We start from the raw sequence: 17379 nt of genomic DNA on the forward strand, positions 1-17379 counted from the left end.
CTCTGAATTAAACTACAACGTCCGCACAGGTCATGATGACGACATTGCCTACGCAATCTGTTTAAGGAGTTCCTATTTCCTGGTTGAAGAGTCAGCCATTTTGGGTTTCAACCGACTAGCCTTTGCGGCAGTAGCTAGCCAGCTAGTTACTTTTTAATCGGGAGATCGGTTATTGTTTCAAGTCTACCCTCACGCCGCGGAGTCGTTTTGTTAGAAGACAAGCAGTTTTCACATTGTCCAGTCCACGATGAATCCCGAATAGTAAGTGGTTGAGTTATTACACGGCTTGTTTGTCGTTACTGAGCTCATAATTTACCTGTAGCTACTTTTGACAGGCAACAGCAATGATGACTAGCTATGTATTTAATCTTACCCAGAACAAATATCACTGTATTTAATCTATGTCACTTAGTCAGAGCCGGAAAGCAATGTGATTTTCAAAACAAGCCTTTTTAATTCACATTTTCCTCTGAAGAAGTGTTTTCGTGATTAAGCGGCTGTTGTTGGATAGCGGAGCTCAGCCGGGTTAAATATCCATCCGCGTTACATTTATGACAAGTAGAGCTCATTAGTTAATCATACCACACCTTTAATACTTCTTATATTGTAATATTGTATTCTCAAGACATTAAAACACATATTATCTGTCAGGCTTCATCAGAATGTAATGTGAAAGCTAAATTAGCCGATGTAAGCTAACGTATTCAGATCGCTTTTCACTTACTTTTTAAACAGCTTGACCAGCTGGTGAACGAGATAAATAGCTGATTATGGATCGTTGACATGTTTGGTAACCTGTTGCTGACCCCACAATTTGGTTAGAAAGAGAGTTACTAGTTTTAAAAACAGGATGTCAGTTTCAGGAAAGTGGGTTGTAAGTTACTAATGAGTAATCAAACTCGTTTGTTTGCTAGAACAGCCTTTAAGTTTAGAAGTAATTTGTGGTATTTTATGCATGTGTTTTATTACCTGAGTTTGCTGCACATAAATATAGTCGCGTGGCTTTTAACACTACATTTTTAATCACAGGTGTATAATTTCTCTACACTTCGATACTAAAGTCAAATTTAGTCAAAGTTAAAGACAGGGTTTCTATCTGCTGCTTAGGAATAATAGACGGTTTATCAAGATTGCATACATAATAGGCACAACAACAGTCTGATTTGTGCTATCTTTATTTCCTTATCAGTGTTAATTTACATAATCTTAAAAGGTATTTGATGCTACGTTTCCTGTGTTCCTTGGCACTGAATTGTGAGGTTTCAACACTCCTGTCTAAATATCTGAATGTGCAGATGTCAAGTATGTCTTAAGGAACTAAAGTGCCCATCCCTTCCTCTATTGTGTGGTAGTCATGTGTAGGTCACATGCCAGATGACAAGCTACATGCTTCATTACAACTATCAGTAGTCTGTGTGTTTAGCAGCTGGGTTACTTAATAGACTTCAAATCAGCTGTTGCTTGTATTTTACATGGTTAGAATAAGGGTGAAGTGGGGTTTTTTCATAGATAGGCAGTATTATAATGATGGTTGTTTAGTGCTTAACACTCATTAGCAGTTTCTCTTTCGGTTCATCGCCGTATCATGATTCAGTACTAAAGCCCATACAGACTTTGTGGCTTCCTGAAAAGACATGAATACTGATTCAAAAAAATGATAGCATGCAGATTGTCTCTGTCTCTTAACATCCATGTAAAATTTAATGCAGAATTTCAGATCTGCATGTTTAAACGAGACATTTTAAGATCATACTTATATTACACCTACTTACTCTAGTTGATAGATAGTGTATAAACAGAGGGTCTTTACACGCAGTTTTTTTGTGTAGCGGGTCACTACACAGGAGCGTTTGTTGCAGGCAACCTAACAAGAGGAGCATGACTTGAATTCAGTGCAGTGGGCAGGATGGAGAGGAAAACAGACTGATCGTTCTGCTGAGTCGATGAGCTGGTCTTGACCAGGCCGATCCACTGAATTTCCTTCCTATGGTCAATTCTTACTAGGGCATGTGGAATAGGGACAGAGGATTTAGCTCAACGGGCAAAATTCCCTCTCTGTGGAATGCTTAATCAGCTTACTCAAGTTTCCCGACCTCAGAGGTCCTCAAGCGCATTGTTTCTGTTAAACAAACATTTAATTTTATGCATGCAAAAGTGGACCGGTGATTGATTTACCCCATGTTTAACTGAGTTACATCAGACGGTGGTCTTGCAGTGCTGGAAAGCAAGGGACTGACCTATTTCACATGTTGCAGGGGGATTTTAATGACCTCATTCCTAATGTACGTATAGAAAATAAACAATGTGTAATATACAGTGAAAGAAAGCAACAGGTGGGTTCATGCTTAGGTGTTTTGAGATGTAGGGTCTACTGTCTGCATCAGTACAGTGGGTGCCCTCATTCTTTTTTTTTAAGAAATTAATACTTTTATTCAGCAAGGATGCATTTAATTGATCAAAAGTGACAGTAAAGACTTGTACATTGTTGCAAAAAATTAATCATGGTTTCTACAAAAAACATTAGGCCATGTAGCTGTTTTTAACATAGTTAATAATAAGTTTTCTTCACCAAATCGGCAGAAATCAGGAACGCTGAAGACTGGATTATTACCTGCTGAAAATTCAGCTTTGTCATCACAGGAACAAATTACATTTTAAAACATTGAAATGAACTTTTTTTAAAAATTGTAATAATGTTTCACATTACTGTTTTACTGTATTTTTGATCAAGTTAATGCTTCCTTAGTGAGCATAAGAGCTTCTTTTAAAAAAACAGAAAGTCTTACCAGCCACACAAGTTTGTTCAGTAGTGTATGTTTCACACAACTGTACTGTCAAAAAGTGGTGGACAAATATTGACCGTTTAATGTTTTGTTACTGTTTCTCTTCATACAGTGACTATTTATTCAAGCTGCTCTTGATTGGTGACTCTGGTGTTGGAAAGTCTTGCCTTCTTCTCCGATTTGCAGTAAGTACGCTATATGTGTTTGCATTTGTTCTCATGGGGCTTGCATCATTTTTGCTCACAAAACCAGTCATAAGGGTCAGTTTTTGGACATTGAGGTTTATACATCACCTGAAAGCTGAATAAATAAGTTTATTGATTAGAATAGCACAATATTTGGCTGAGATACAACTATTTGAACATCTGGAATCTGAGGGTGCAAAAAAAAAATCAAAATGTTGAGAAAATCGCCTTTAAAGTTGTTCAAATGAAGTTCTTAGCAATGCATATTACTAATCAAATTATGTTTTGATATATTGTAGGAAATTTACAAAATATGTTCATGGGACATGATCTTTCCTTAATATCCTAATAATTTTTGACATAATAATTTTGACCCATACAATGTTTTGTTGGCTATTGCTACAGTTATACCTGTGCTACTTATGACTGGTTTTGTGGGCCAGGTTCACATATTAGTATTTCAGGTCAGAAGTTGCAAAGCTTAAGTAATCAGTTGTCTTTATACTAAATTTCTGTCAAATTGAACACATTTACATTTTACTTGAAAGCACTGTAGCGAGAGATTTGACTACAGAAACATCTAATTCACCTGCTGTTTTATTTCTTTCAGGATGACACATACACAGAAAGCTACATTAGCACTATCGGTGTGGACTTTAAAATAAGAACTATAGAATTAGACGGAAAGACCATCAAACTTCAAATCGTAAGTTCCTTTCTGTCCTGTAATGAAATGTTTGTGAATAAGATGACATGGATGGAATATACAAGCATGTCATTAAAGAAAAGTAAACACTTGGTGTTTATATGGTGTTGTTTTAATTATTTAGGGACATCATCAGAGAGAGAGCAGGATTATGTCAGTGCTCATATCATAAAGAGTTTTCCTTGATCTTTTGATGTAAATGATGTCATAGAGAGACCTTTGTCTGCTAACTGTTGAAAAGGGCTGGATAACAATATTGAGTACTCAAATCACTTTCATTTTGATGAATTGATATGAATTCATGATATGAATGTGAACAAAACATCACTAAACTGCACAATAAGTAACACAATAATGATACCTTTGATAAGTTTCAGCTTTCAAATTCTGTCAGTTTTATCACAAGTGTTGTTTGTTAAAGGGATGGTTCATCCAAAAATGAAAATTCTGTCATTAAAAACTCACCTTTATGTCGTTCCGAACCTGTAAGACCTTTGTTCATCTTTGAAACACAAATTAAGATATTTTTGATGAAATCCGAGAGCTTTCTGACCCTGCATAGACAGCAACGCAACTGAAACGTTCAAGGGCCAGAAAGGTGGTAAGGATATAGTTTTTAAAAAAAATGCATAAAATTACAGTTGAAGCAATGATGTCACATGGGCTATTTTATTGCTGTCCTTACTACTTTTCTGGGCCTTGAACGTGCTAGTTGCATTGCTGTCTATGCAGGGTCAGAAAGCTCTCAGATTTCATGAAAAACACCTTCATTTGTGTTCCAAAGATGAGCGACGGTCTTACAGGTTTGGAATGACATGAGGTTGAGTAGTTAATGACAGAAGTTTTCTTTTTGGGTGAACTATGCCTTTAATTTTAATGTACTAACTAAGGGTTTCCCTGTATAGTTTAAAGCATTAATTAAGAGAATCATGTTGATTTGTGAAGTCTTTGTCAGTACTCTACTATTGAAGTACATGAAATGGTATTTTTCTGAGCCTGTTTTTGCATTTGATTCAGGTGTCATATTATTCTTTCTTTCTTACAGTGGGATACAGCAGGGCAGGAAAGGTTTCGCACAATCACATCCAGTTACTACAGAGGAGCACATGGCATTATTGTAGTCTATGATGTTACAGATCAGGTGAGCTCATCCAGACCTTAAGCCAGTGTCCTGATTTCACTATAAATGTCTGTAAAAATACATCTCAAAATAAAGGTTTTAACTTCTGCTCAACAATATTTATGTTACAATTTTTTTTTTTGTTTTTTTTAATGCCCTCAGGAGTCCTTCAATAATGTTAAACAGTGGCTACAGGAGATTGACCGCTATGCCAGTGAAAATGTTAACAAGTTATTGGTTGGCAACAAGTGTGACTTAACAACAAAAAAAGTGGTGGACTACACAACGGCAAAGGTAATATTGCTATTGTCCAGATTACATAATTTATCCCACTATTATTATTATGGCTCTGTTTTAAAACCTAGTGAGCTGCCTTGCTATCAGACTGCCTTCTAAACTAAAATGAGAGCTAATAACTGACCGATTTGGAATGTTATACAACAACAAAGTTCATAGGAGTCTCTTGATTTCAGTAGATATAGCGTGTTGCTATGCTAATGACTTAATGCTGTGGTAAAGATACAAACAATACAGAATGCACACTTAAAAATTTAATTTGGTTTAACTGTTTTCACTGATACGTTTCAGTACTGAATGAATCATGTTTTTGATTGACATTGCATTCACTTTGTCTAGCATTTTAGAGCTCATAAGACATTCTGGGATTTCCCTCTCTGTGATGAATGTATGTAATGATGCCTGTTTTATAGAGTAGTCTTAGCAGCAGGAGCAATTTTATTTGAGTATTGTTTCTATATGTGATTAGAGTGTTCATTAATATTTGATGTATTTTCCTTAATATTTAAATTTTACATCTAGGGCCCTATGAAATCTTTCCAAATCCCATTTTTTTTTCCTTTTTAATTTTTCTGAATTCTGTTCCCCCCCCCCTTTTAATTTTTTAGACTCTGTTTTAATGGTTACATTTAAAAATATGATTTTAAAAAAGTATGTATAATTAATTGAAATCATAAAACTTACATAATTTAACGGCAATTTAATACAAGTTTACATATTTAAAAAGCATTTTTGCGTCCATATTGCATTTTGATTTAAGTGTACTGACAACTGACAACTCTGTTCCTTAAATTTCTGCATATATGGGCAACTCGGGCATACGGTTTTGGAGCGAAGCCTATGTGTACATAAGATTTGCAAATGTTCATTTTTCCATTGTTCTAACAGAAAGAATTGCTTGGTTATTTTTTAGGAATTTGCTGATTCCCTTGGCATTCCTTTCTTGGAAACTAGCGCTAAGAACGCCACCAATGTGGAGCAGGCCTTCATGACCATGGCTGCCGAGATCAAGAAGAGAATGGGCCCCGGAGCCACAGCCGGAGGCGCTGAGAAGTCTAACGTGAAGATCCAGAGCACTCCGGTGAAGCCTGCGTCTGGAGGCTGCTGCTGAGGCTCCCTCAACCCCGACCCCCTAACCTAGGCCCCTGGATCTTGGCACAAGAGCCCCCACAATAGGAGAAAGAAAGGAGAATAGATCATTTGTTATGGAGCAAAGAGTGAATATGGAGAATAGAGAGAATAAAAGAGAGTGTGAAACAGGCAACAATTTAAGTTACCCAAGTTGTACTGTATGTAGCCGCACTACCAAAAACATTCAAAAATCTGCTGCCCCCCCTCCCTTGCTTTTCACAAACTAAAACTGATGTGAGGTCTGAGATTTGGTAACGGTCAGTCCCCTTCACCCCTGCCGTCTGTCAGGGGCTGCTTTTAACCAAGCCCACCCCAAAAAAGGATGGATTTCATTTTCACTCAACGATTTTAAATCCTCTGTGTGCCGGTTTCTAAGAATAATGTGTGTATTTATCTCACTGCATTCCTACTGCAGGGCTGGTCTGTGGTCAAAATTCAATGACATTTTGTTTTTCTGTCCTTTTTCTTTTCTTACTTTATTCTTTCTTGTTGATTATTTTACTGTTTATATTTGCATGTGTAGGTTTCTGTCCCAACGGATCGTTTTGCCAGTCTGTTAAGATCAACCGGCCAGCGGTGGTTCACAGTCCTACATCTGTTTAGTAAAATATATGTACATATACACTATGTATATATATGTAAGATCTGAATGGACAGCTCTGTAGAGTTAAATACATGATTCAAGTAGTTTTACCTTCTTTTGCATTTAAGTTGTGGCTGCAGACTCTTGTAGTTTTGTTGCGCGATGTGTAACAGTTAACAAAAATATAAATAAATATTGTACGACCATACTGTACAATATCAGTATGTCTGCAATTCTTGGTGGGACATGTAGAAACCCTTTGTGTTTTATTTATTCAACATTTATATGCAAATATATTGTTCCATTAATCTACAATCTCTCGATATTGGCCATTTACCTGCGGAATACATTGAAAGCAACAATTTCACATTCGCATATGTGACTCAAACACTATGTTCTCTTTTTCATAATAAAGGCAAATGAATTCATTTTTTGAATGAACTTGAATGAAACCGTTCATGTCTAGTTTATCATTTTGTGCAGTTTTAGATGGATGTTTCATTTATCCCAGATGGGACGTTTAATATATGTAGACTTGAAGCTTGCCCTTGCCGCACTTCAAAAGCAGTTCGTTCATATTTTAATATTATTTACATGCTAATATAGTATTAATATTTTGAATTACTTTTATATTTTTACATTTCAATTTTTTATTGTAATTTTAGTGTAAATAGCAATCATTTTGTGCTCAATTTTATTAGATTAAAAAAAGTTAAGATTTAATTTCCATTTCATTTTTAAATGTAAACTTAGTTTATGTTTGCTGGTGTGGCAATGTTTTTAGATTTTGAGTCAATTTTACAAAAATAAATTTAGTTTTAGCTTTAGTTAATATTTCATTTACTTAAAATCTAATGTAATTTTCTTGATTTTCTTGATTTTCTAAAGGCCTGAGTTAATTAAGGATCTCTTTTAAGGATCTCTTTACTGTATATTAAAATCTTGTAATTGCATGAATGATAATACTTGAGTACATTGTGCATGAATGGAATTTAGTAATTTTGCATTTAAAGAAGTATCCATGTCAAAACTTACAAAGAAATTTATTTTGTAACCTATTAACCAAAAATACAAGAAAACTGTCAAAAAGAAGAGTGTTTATTGTTAAAAATGCTTTTTTTGTCAATATACAAACAATTGCACATCAGTCTATGATCTCTGCAGCTGAAGTTATCCAAAACGTTGAGGTTTTTAGTTTGCCGTCATATTAATTTAACATGCGTTATGGTCCACAATTATCATTATTGTTATTGCATTTTGTTTGCTTGATATTAACACACTGACAATTTTTTTCTCTCTTTAAAAAGATAGTTCACCCAAAAAAGTAAATTTCTGTCATCATTTACTGACCCACATTTCATTGTGTGGACAAAAAAAACAGACAGACATTTCTCAAAATATCTTTTTTTTTTTAACATGAAACAATGTTTTGGAATAACATGAGGATTAGTAAATGATGACTATTTACATTTTTGGGTGAACTGTTGTTTTAAAACAATATTTTTTTCATTTTAAAAGAATGAATGTTCACCCAACAGACTATTCATATATTCAGTATGTTCATATATTAATGATACCATTAATCACACTAATTATCAGTCAAAAACTGCTAAATATCTTGAGGCACAGTTTACTCAGAAGGGAAACTGAAGCTGCAGGGATGCTAATGGAGTCAGGACTGCTCTCCATTAAAACTTAATAGGGTAATAACCTGAGATCACAATCACGATTGGCACCATGTCTGTGCACCTCTTCAGTCAAACAGTATTACAAAGTTAAGCCACCACAGGACATTTTTGAGTTAAAAAAATATGACAAGCTGGTGTCTAAAAATACAAAGTGAAAGGTTCATCACATACTGTCAGTTGTGACAGATAGCTCAAGCTTGTGACAACCGCATATAATACCACGCTGGATACAGTAAACGTGTTAAATGTGTAAAACAAAGTTACTGGTGACATGAGTCAAGCAAGAAGTGTTTTTCATCCTTGATGTAAAATCGCCAAATAGGACGTCTCAGTGAAGACAGTGAGCAGACCAGACATTCGCCTTCCCAGATTCATAATAATTCTCAGGAAACTGCTTCTGTGGAGAAAAAGTGAGAAACTACTTGATGATGGCATTTTTAATAATCAAAAGAGGCTACAGTCAAAGTGATGTCACTAGAGGGCACTATATATACTAGCAGATCTTTACCTGATGCTTCCTCAGAACTGGGGTCAGTGAGGCAGTCCATGGCTGACAGAATAGAGGAGAAAAGATACTCGGAATGAGTTTCCAGTGTGTGAGACTGCCTCTCTATCAGCTCCAGTGTGTCTTTCAGAACTGAGGAATCAGGGATAAAAATATAAGCAGCAGCTGAAGAATAACTACAGACTAGTAATGTGTTGACAAAAACAATGCTTGATGTGACCATGAAAAACGAAGCATGCTAGGCAACAGCACGGCTCCTCTTAAGTTAACATGCATGGACGCATTCTCCAAGCACAGCGTTTCCTGTTTCTGTCTGATGAAACTCAGTGTATTGGGTTACACTGCACAACATGTCCCAGACTGAGAAGCTGTAAACTGCAGATACTTATAGAGGTGCACCAGATGATCAAAAAACAAGCAGGGCATTATAGTGCTTTGGAAGATAAACCGATCTAATGTATCATCCCATTTAAAATTTAATTTCACCAACTCACAGCTCTGGAGCTGCTACTGAGGGTTCAGTAATAGTAGAGAGAGTTTTTAAATGATATTTTCTAATTTGATAAAGATAGTAAGACTCACAAGGAGAGGCTGAATTCATGCAATGCAAAAGCATCTCTCCGGTCTGCAGAACGTCTTCTGTGAGGGGCTTATGAGACTGAACTTCTTCCTGAAAACTCTGAAAAATATGATGCAGTTATGTACTTTTAGAATGAACTTCTTTTGTAATAATATTTTTAATTTTCTTATTGTTGCATGTGATGCATGTGCACTAACATTCAGAAATGTTAGGGTCGGTAAGATTTGTATTATTTTAGTGTTTTTGAAAGAAAAACATCTCTTATGTTCACAAAGGCTGCATTATTTAACCAGAAATACAGCAATAGTGTGAAATATTATAACAATTTTAATTAACTGTTATCAATTTGAATATACATTTGAGGTCAAAAGTTTACATACACCTTGCAGAATCTGCAAAATAAGAAGGATCATACAAAATGCATGTTAGTACTGACCTGAATAAGATATTTCACATAAAAGACATTTACATATAGTTCACAAGAGAAAATAATAGCTGAATTTATAAAAATGACCCTGTTCAAAAGTTTACATACACTTGATTCTTAATACTGTGTTGTTACCTGTGTTGAGATCCATATTTTCACACTGAGGGACTGCAACTATTACAAGGTTCAAACGCTTACTGATGCTCCAGAAGGAAAAACGATGCATTAAGAGTTAGGGGGTGTAAACTTTTGAACAAAATGAAGCTGTGTACATTTCTTATTTTGCCTAAATATATATATATATATATATTTTTAATACTGCCCTTCAGAAGCTACAAAAGATAGTTACAGTTTCCCAGAAGACAAAATAAGTTAAATTTACCCTGATCTGAAATTCAAAAAGTTTTCACCCTCCAGCTCTTAATGCATATTTTCTTTTTTCATCTGGAGCATCAGTGAGCATTTGAACCTTCAGTAAAAGTTACATCAGAGTCCCTCAGTTGTCCTCAGTGTGAAAAGATTGATCTCAAAATCATACAGTCATTGCTGGAAAGATTTCAAATACACAAAAAAACAAAAAAAAAAAACAAAGAATTTGTGGGACCTAAAGGATTTTTCTGAAGAACACCAGGCAGTTTAACTGTTCAGGACAGTTATGAGGGAGTTATGAACAACTATCACTAAACAAAAAAAAAAAAACACAGCTGTGAATCATTCAGGTAACAGCACAGTATTAAGAATCAAGTGTATGTAAACTTTTGAAAGGGGTCTTTTTTATAAATCTCTTGTGGACTATATGTAAATGTCTTTTATTTTTTTATTATTATCAATGTTGAAAACAGGTTTTTTTTGGGGGTGAAAACTGAAATTTTTTAGGATACTTTGGTGAACTGAAAGTTTGGAAGAACAGCATTTATCTGAAATATAAATTGTTGGGTAGCATTATAAATGCCTTTATGGTCATTTTTGATACCTTTCATCTTACCAACCCCAACTTTGAATGGTAATGTAGTTTACAAACCTTGTAATCAGCCAATGAGGCTTTGACGCTCTCCAAGTCAACCATGGGAGGTGAAAGAACTTCTACTTTCTCTACCACCTTGTGCAGCCACTGAATCAGCTTTTCTAGGTTAGCGCAAAATGCCTGTTGAGAAAGAATATAACAGTTCTCAAATATTCTCAGACATCTCAGGACTTCACAATCACAACAAAAAACGTCTTCTCACCTGTATGTGCTGCATTAGAGACTCCTTGGTCTCATTTTCATTCTGGTCTGTTTGTATTGTCCTCTGAAGCTCTGACATTGACAGTCCGCTCAGCTGATCCATAACAGCTTTCACCTCTCTCAGGTTCCTCCTGTTCATATTTTGGCTAATCATTTGGATTCTGGAACTAGGCCCCTTCGCATTCTCATGTGTTAGAGGAACTTCAGAAACAGATTCCCCTTCCGCTTCAGCATCTTCATCGCCCATTTCCTCCATCATTGATTCTTGCTTCCCCATTTGAGCCGTTGGTGATCTGACTGAGGTGATCTCGCTCTCTGGGGATTCCCGGCTGGTGATGACTGTTTGGCTCATTTGGTCAGTAATGTCCCTCAGCTGCTGTGAAAGCACCTGAAGTTCCTGTAGCCGATCTGGAAGGCGAAGAAACTCTTCGTCTAACTCGTCCTGCGAATCAGGGTGTGGAAGGATGTGTGTTGAGCTAATAAAAGTAGGGTATGTCGAGAAGATGCCAAATTTACAATAATGGCCTCTTGGCTTCCTGTCGTAGTCCAGACTCTCAACTGACAAGCCAGCTTGGTCTAGTGAAGAGTACAGGCTACTCGACATGATGCCATCTAAGGATTTAGAATGTGATTTGTTAAGAGCACAAAACTCAGTTGACCTTTGAGCTGTTCCTGGGCTACACTGTCCCTGTCGAGTCCCTGTATAGGACAGGTCTAAACAGGACAGAGTGGAAGAGCGGTCTAACTCAATGCCTGAGTCTTGCAACAACGGATCGGTTCGCAAGAGAAGATCCACCTCTGAAGAACCCTGTGTACCAGCCATGTTGGGTCTCAGAGGGTACGTGTAGTCCAGGAGCTCCTCATACTCCTTTTCTGGATCCCAACTGGGGGATTTGCGGTTTGAAGATGGTGGCAGAGAGTTTGGGATGGCACAGGCCCAATAGTTGGCCTGATAAGGCGACATGTGTTTGAACCCATGTTGATGGTTCTTACTGTAAGATCCTGTGTTAAGAAGAGAATCTCTTCCTCTGTCCATCATCTCACCTGTTCTCGTTTTTACCTGTCTTGTGAAATGAGACGTATGATTGGACGAGTAAGAAGTGCTTCTAGGCGTGGATGTCCACTTAGGCACTGAGGGTGCTGTGAGGCTCAAAGAAGCTAAAGGGGGACTGGACAGACTGCGTTTGGCAGCTGAAGAGTTAAAAATAGGATCCTCGTCACATGACCACAGTCTGAGGTCTGATACGTTCATGGAGGTATCCAGATCTTCTGTAGATAATGGTGGGGAGGATCTATAATATCGAGAATCTTCTGGGATACTTCTGAACGACTGTTTAGACAGACTTTTGTCCTTTTCCTTAGGGGAATTGACTTTGTAACTGATCTGAGGAAAACAGAAAAACAGGAAATGGTTCATAGGAAATCTTGGGATGCAGGCTAAAGCATGACCACAGAGCAATTGGCTCCTATAATTAAAGTGTTTCCTGATATTTACTCACCCCTATGCCATCCAAGATGTTCATGTCTTTCTTTGTTTAGTTGAAAAATAAATAATGTTTTTGATGAAAACATTCCAGGATTTTTCACCATACAGTGGGCTTCAATGGGGATCAGCGGGTTAAAGGTCCAAATTGCAATTTCAATGCAGCGAAACGATCAGTCATATTTTTTTTACATAATAAAAATTTATATATATTTTTAACCACAAATGCTCGTTTTGCACGGTGCTTGTCTATGACTTCACACATTGCATAATCACGTTGAAAAAGCCACACATGGTTAGTTCTTCGCCTGTGTACTTCGGTTCAAAGAGATAGGGTAGGGCGAACTTTATAATCATCGAAATGGTGTTTGATTTTCTTGCCCTTTCGCTTTGTAAACACTGGGTCGGTACTTCCACCTATGACACACGTGACCTTTCCAACGTGATTACGTAATGCATGAAGTCCAGCTAGTGCAAGACAAGCATTTGTGGTCAAATGGTATATAAATTTTTTTTTTTTTTTGGAAATTACCGATCTTTTCACTAGATAAGACCCTTATTCCTTGACTGGGATCGTGTAGAGCCCTTTGAAGCTGCACTGAAACTGCAATTTGGATCTTCAGCCTGTTGGCTCCCATTGAAGTCGACTATATGGAGAAAATCCTGGAATGTTTTCCTCAAAAACCTTCAATTCTTTTTGACTGAACAAAGAAAGACATGAACATCTTGAATGACATAGGGGTGAGTAAATTATCAAAAAATTTTAATCCTGGACTGAACTAATCCTTTAAATGGGTCATCGAATGCTAAGTTCACTTTTAAATGTTGTTTGAACATGAATGTGTGTTTGCAGTGTATGTACAAATCTACCCTGTAATGATAAAAACCCATGCAGTGGTTATTAATTAATCTGTAAAAATAATATTCCCTTTGTCAAATCGAGCCATTCTCAGATGTCACACCCACAGAGGCTGCTCCCACGATAGCTGATTGACATGAGCGTCTTACCTAAGATCAGTTGTAATAGTCCAACCTTCATGTTTTGATGCCGGAGCAGGGATGTAAGTTAGACAAGAATTGAGCGATTGAGGTGTTGTGTCACTGGATGTAATAATTAACATAGTGGTCGTCATTTACTCCTGACATCTGAGCCACTGAAGATGCAGTAGATTACGTTTGTTTGTGAAGGGAATGCGCCTCCCGATCTACATATATCCGTCTGTGTTTGCACGAATCATTTGTGATCCAGCTTCACTTACAGCAGAAGTGAGTACAAGGGTTTTTTTATGAATCTTTGCGATCGCCTTTCCTAATAATGTGCTAGTTAGCAAGTTTAGCGGCTAAACGCAGCTAAATGCAGCTAAAGTAAACAGGCTAGTCACTCCACAGAGAGAAGAGAGGGGTGGGCGAGCAGAGCTCATTTGCATTTGCAGCCTCGACCAGAATGAGATGATTTTTGCAGAGCTGATTTTGACAAGGTAAAAAGGGTGTTTTACACAACCATTGAGAATTTTTAACCAAAGTATATTATAGACTTTTCATTAAGACCCTAAAGAATCATATCAACTTGTGGAAAATGGGCATCCGATGACCCCTTTAAACACATTTCAAAAGTTTGGAGTTAATGTGGTTAATTATGTTTTTTGCTCACCAAAGCTGCATTTTTTTTATTAAATATACAGTTAAAACCATATTGTGAAATATTATTACAATTAAAAAAAAACCTCTTTTATATTTTAATATATTTTAAAATGTATTCCTGTGATGGCTAAGATGAATTTCCAATCTTCAGTATAACTTGACCCTTCAGAAATCATTCTAATATGGTGATTTGGTGCTCAAAAAAACATTTTGTATTATTATCAGTGCTGAAAACAGAGTTGCTTAATATTTTTATGGCACCCATGATACACTTGGATTCATTTCAAATCAGACATAAACAAAAAATGACTCATGGTTCAGTTAGGGAGTCAGTTGTGGCTCAGTAGCACCTCTGAACGATTAACTGACTAAATTAATCTGATTCAAACTGCTAACGTGCAAGGGAGTTTAAATGATTCATGAGTCACACTGAATGGCTCGGTAAAAACAGACGGTTCATAAGACTCGGTTGTTTGCAAATCAGATATGCGCTGGGTTTACTGCAGTGTGCAGGAAACACTGGCTTGCCTTCCCGGCTGATTCTAAATCATTACAACAAACATTTCGCAAGCATTTTAGATGCAAAATTCATCACAAATTTGAAAATCCTATGTAGCTCACTAAGACTTGTTTCATTACATTCTTACCCTGTCCGAGTCTTCATGTGTAGATGAGTTCTTCAAGATAGGTGCCTGCCATTGCGTGGAGATCAGTGGTTTTCTCATGATATAGAGGCTTTTGTCCGTCATGTACCTGGAAACAGGTGCCATAGTGACCGTCTTTTTGCAGCCACTCCTCTCTTTGTCTGAGTCCTTGGCCTCCTGGACATTTTCAGGCCTTGTCTTATCAACTGCCCTGTGACTGAGGGGTTTAGTTTGACCGCTGCGAATAAACTCTGGGATCCTGGTCTTCCACCTCCCACAGCTCTTGTTCTCCATTTGCGAGGAGGTGTCTGATAAGGTCTTGTCAACTCGGAGAGCCATAGCAACACATCCAGATTCTGTGGTTCCTCATTTGGCAGGGCGACAGCTAAAAGGTCATAACCACACCGTTTGAATCAGCATACAAGAAGCCTCTGTGATAAGTGAGATGCAGGGCTCATTTACTCTAATATGTTTACTTCTGATGTGGCTAAGCAGTCTCATTAAGACTACATGTTCAGGCTTGCCTGAAATTCATGAATGCTCTTTGTCCATCCCTAACTACAAAAGTACTACTAACAGATTGAATCTATGACTAAATAACATTTTTAAATTAAAAGTAAAAAAAAGTAATTAATTTAAAACAAAATGATAAATTGCATATAATAATAGGAAAGTAATTAAAAATAATAATACTTTACAGTGGTGAAATATAATATGAGTCTAAAATATAATATGAGTAATTATGCTGCTAGGAGTATTATTATGTGTCAGATGAACACTGATAAATGCACCAGAGTGAAGACAACGCAGTTTCTTGTATTTCTCTGTGGAATACTAGACTGGATCTGTTTTTTTGATTGGCTGATGTGCCTGGTTTCCGTGGCAACCGCCAGAAAATGGCATGTCATGAGAGGTGATCACGTGGGGACATTTAAATCATACCCTACCTGCAAACAAAGACAATCATGTGTTTTTACGACTGAACCCTTGTGGAGTTCCTTTTAATTTTAATATGACACTTGCTGATACACAGCTGGTCAGTTCTCATAATTGTTGCTGAGTTTGCAGAGCTATATGTATGAATTTGTTTACTTTGTATTGTAGAGCAAAGAAGCAAAACAAATTCTAATATGTTATCTGTGGACATAAAAGCCAGTCAAGTTGTTCTGAGACTGATCCTTGGGCTAAAATGGCACTAGATAAATTCAAGCAGTGGGAATCCTATAGAAAGTCTATAGGCTTGATTGACAGTTACCATGACAACCTGGTCATCAAACACATGCCTAAAGAAGACACACATTTCCTCTGAGAAACCGTAGCGGAAATCGCTGTTAAATCAATACAAGTAGAAAATAATTCACAAGACAATACACAATTTGTTTTGTAAACTAAAGTTCTCAGTTACTCTGTAATTAAACACTACATACACAAGCGTAGGCTAATAGAGGAAATAGTGTGTCTTTAACAAAAGCGGTCAGTTACATATGCAGAAATAATGAAATGACAAATGAAATGTATTTCACAACAGTTGCAGCCACACACAAAGTGATTCATGCTAAGCTATGATGTATCAGCCAGGAATATTTATCTGTCATACAGCAGCTTCACACCTCTGTCGACATCACTTTCACTTGGCTTCAATAGCTGAACACCCTGCTTAAGTGATCTTAAACTGTACGTACCGGTTTTGGTTGAGGAAAATCCGTCGGAAGCTCCACGAACTACGTTCTTATAATTTAGAGATATAATACGACAAATAAAACACTGCTGCTGTGAATCCAAGCGGGGAAGGAAACGGTTCTTAACACAGAGGCGGCGCAAGACTGTCGCTTCCAGTCGATAGCGACATAAAACTGCGACCTGAAGTTGAGTCGCACCGACTCAAGTTTCATATTAATACGCAAGCGCGTGAAAATGTCGCGTAAATGATCAGTTATACTGGCTGCGAGACCATTTAATGTGTATTAAAGTTTTAATGGGCAGCATTCAGTTAAATAACTGCGGCTGAAATAGCGATGTGTCACACCTTGTCTGTTACTTTTCTCAGCGCTGGTCATAAACCACCAATCACAGTCGTTTGTGATTATACAATGAGGTTTTAAAAATGATGTATAAAAATTGTTGTGATTTCAGGTTACGTACTATCTATAAATACTTGAACTTACATTAATGAATACACATGTTGTTTAAAGATTTAAATAATTTAACGTTAAGTTTACAAAAGTCTCCTCTGAGGAAAAAAGCGACTGGCCTATAGCTTCTAAGCGCCTCCTGGAGGACAATCCATTTGGGTCCACAGAGGAAGCTGTAATCAAAATATAATTATCTCTGTCAAATGCAGGAATATACACTCCCAGTCAAAAGTTTTTGAACAGTCTCTT

The 17379-nt window shown here is 36.9% G+C and overlaps 2 protein-coding genes across 2 annotated transcripts; one reads left to right on the forward strand and one right to left on the reverse strand.

The window, feature by feature from the left end:
- The first annotated feature begins 82 nt into the window (after nucleotides 1-82).
- On the forward strand, nucleotides 83-7233 carry rab1ab (RAB1A, member RAS oncogene family b). Its single transcript, XM_051125793.1, has 6 exons — nucleotides 83-261; nucleotides 2896-2968; nucleotides 3579-3674; nucleotides 4720-4815; nucleotides 4957-5088; nucleotides 6005-7233. Exons 1-6 carry the CDS (start codon nucleotides 248-250, stop codon nucleotides 6200-6202), a joined length of 609 nt encoding a protein of 202 aa, XP_050981750.1. The 5' UTR covers nucleotides 83-247; the 3' UTR covers nucleotides 6203-7233.
- Nucleotides 7234-7563: 330 nt separating this feature from the next.
- Nucleotides 7564-16940, reverse strand: cep68 (centrosomal protein 68). The gene is made up of 7 exons (XM_051125789.1): nucleotides 16681-16940; nucleotides 15002-15383; nucleotides 11232-12614; nucleotides 11027-11149; nucleotides 9581-9677; nucleotides 9002-9130; nucleotides 7564-8890 (listed from the first exon to the last, which is right to left on the reverse strand). The coding sequence occupies exons 2-7, from the start codon at nucleotides 15335-15337 to the stop codon at nucleotides 8877-8879; spliced, it is 2082 nt and encodes a 693-aa protein (XP_050981746.1). The 5' UTR covers nucleotides 15338-15383; nucleotides 16681-16940; the 3' UTR covers nucleotides 7564-8876.
- Nucleotides 16941-17379: the final 439 nt, after the last annotated feature.

The sequence above is a fragment of the Labeo rohita genome, chromosome 13, assembly GCF_022985175.1.
Source record: "Labeo rohita strain BAU-BD-2019 chromosome 13, IGBB_LRoh.1.0, whole genome shotgun sequence".
Classification (NCBI taxonomy): Eukaryota; Metazoa; Chordata; class Actinopteri; order Cypriniformes; family Cyprinidae; genus Labeo; species Labeo rohita.

Excerpts from the sequence above, each read along its gene's own strand:
- cep68 (XM_051125789.1), bottom strand. The coding sequence starts at position 15,337 with ATGGCTCTCCGAGTTGACAAGACCTTATCAGACACCTCCTCGCAAATG. Across the intron at positions 9,678-11,026 it reads CCTCATTGGCTGATTACAAG|AGTTTTCAGGAAGAAGTTCA; the intron begins GTTTGTAAACTA and ends CATATTTTTCAG. Across the intron at positions 9,131-9,580 it reads CATGAATTCAGCCTCTCCTT|TTCTGAAAGACACACTGGAG; the intron begins GTGAGTCTTACT and ends CTGATTCCTCAG.
- rab1ab (XM_051125793.1), top strand. Across the intron at positions 2,969-3,578 it reads GCCTTCTTCTCCGATTTGCA|GATGACACATACACAGAAAG; the intron begins GTAAGTACGCTA and ends TATTTCTTTCAG. Across the intron at positions 4,816-4,956 it reads TCTATGATGTTACAGATCAG|GAGTCCTTCAATAATGTTAA; the intron begins GTGAGCTCATCC and ends TAATGCCCTCAG.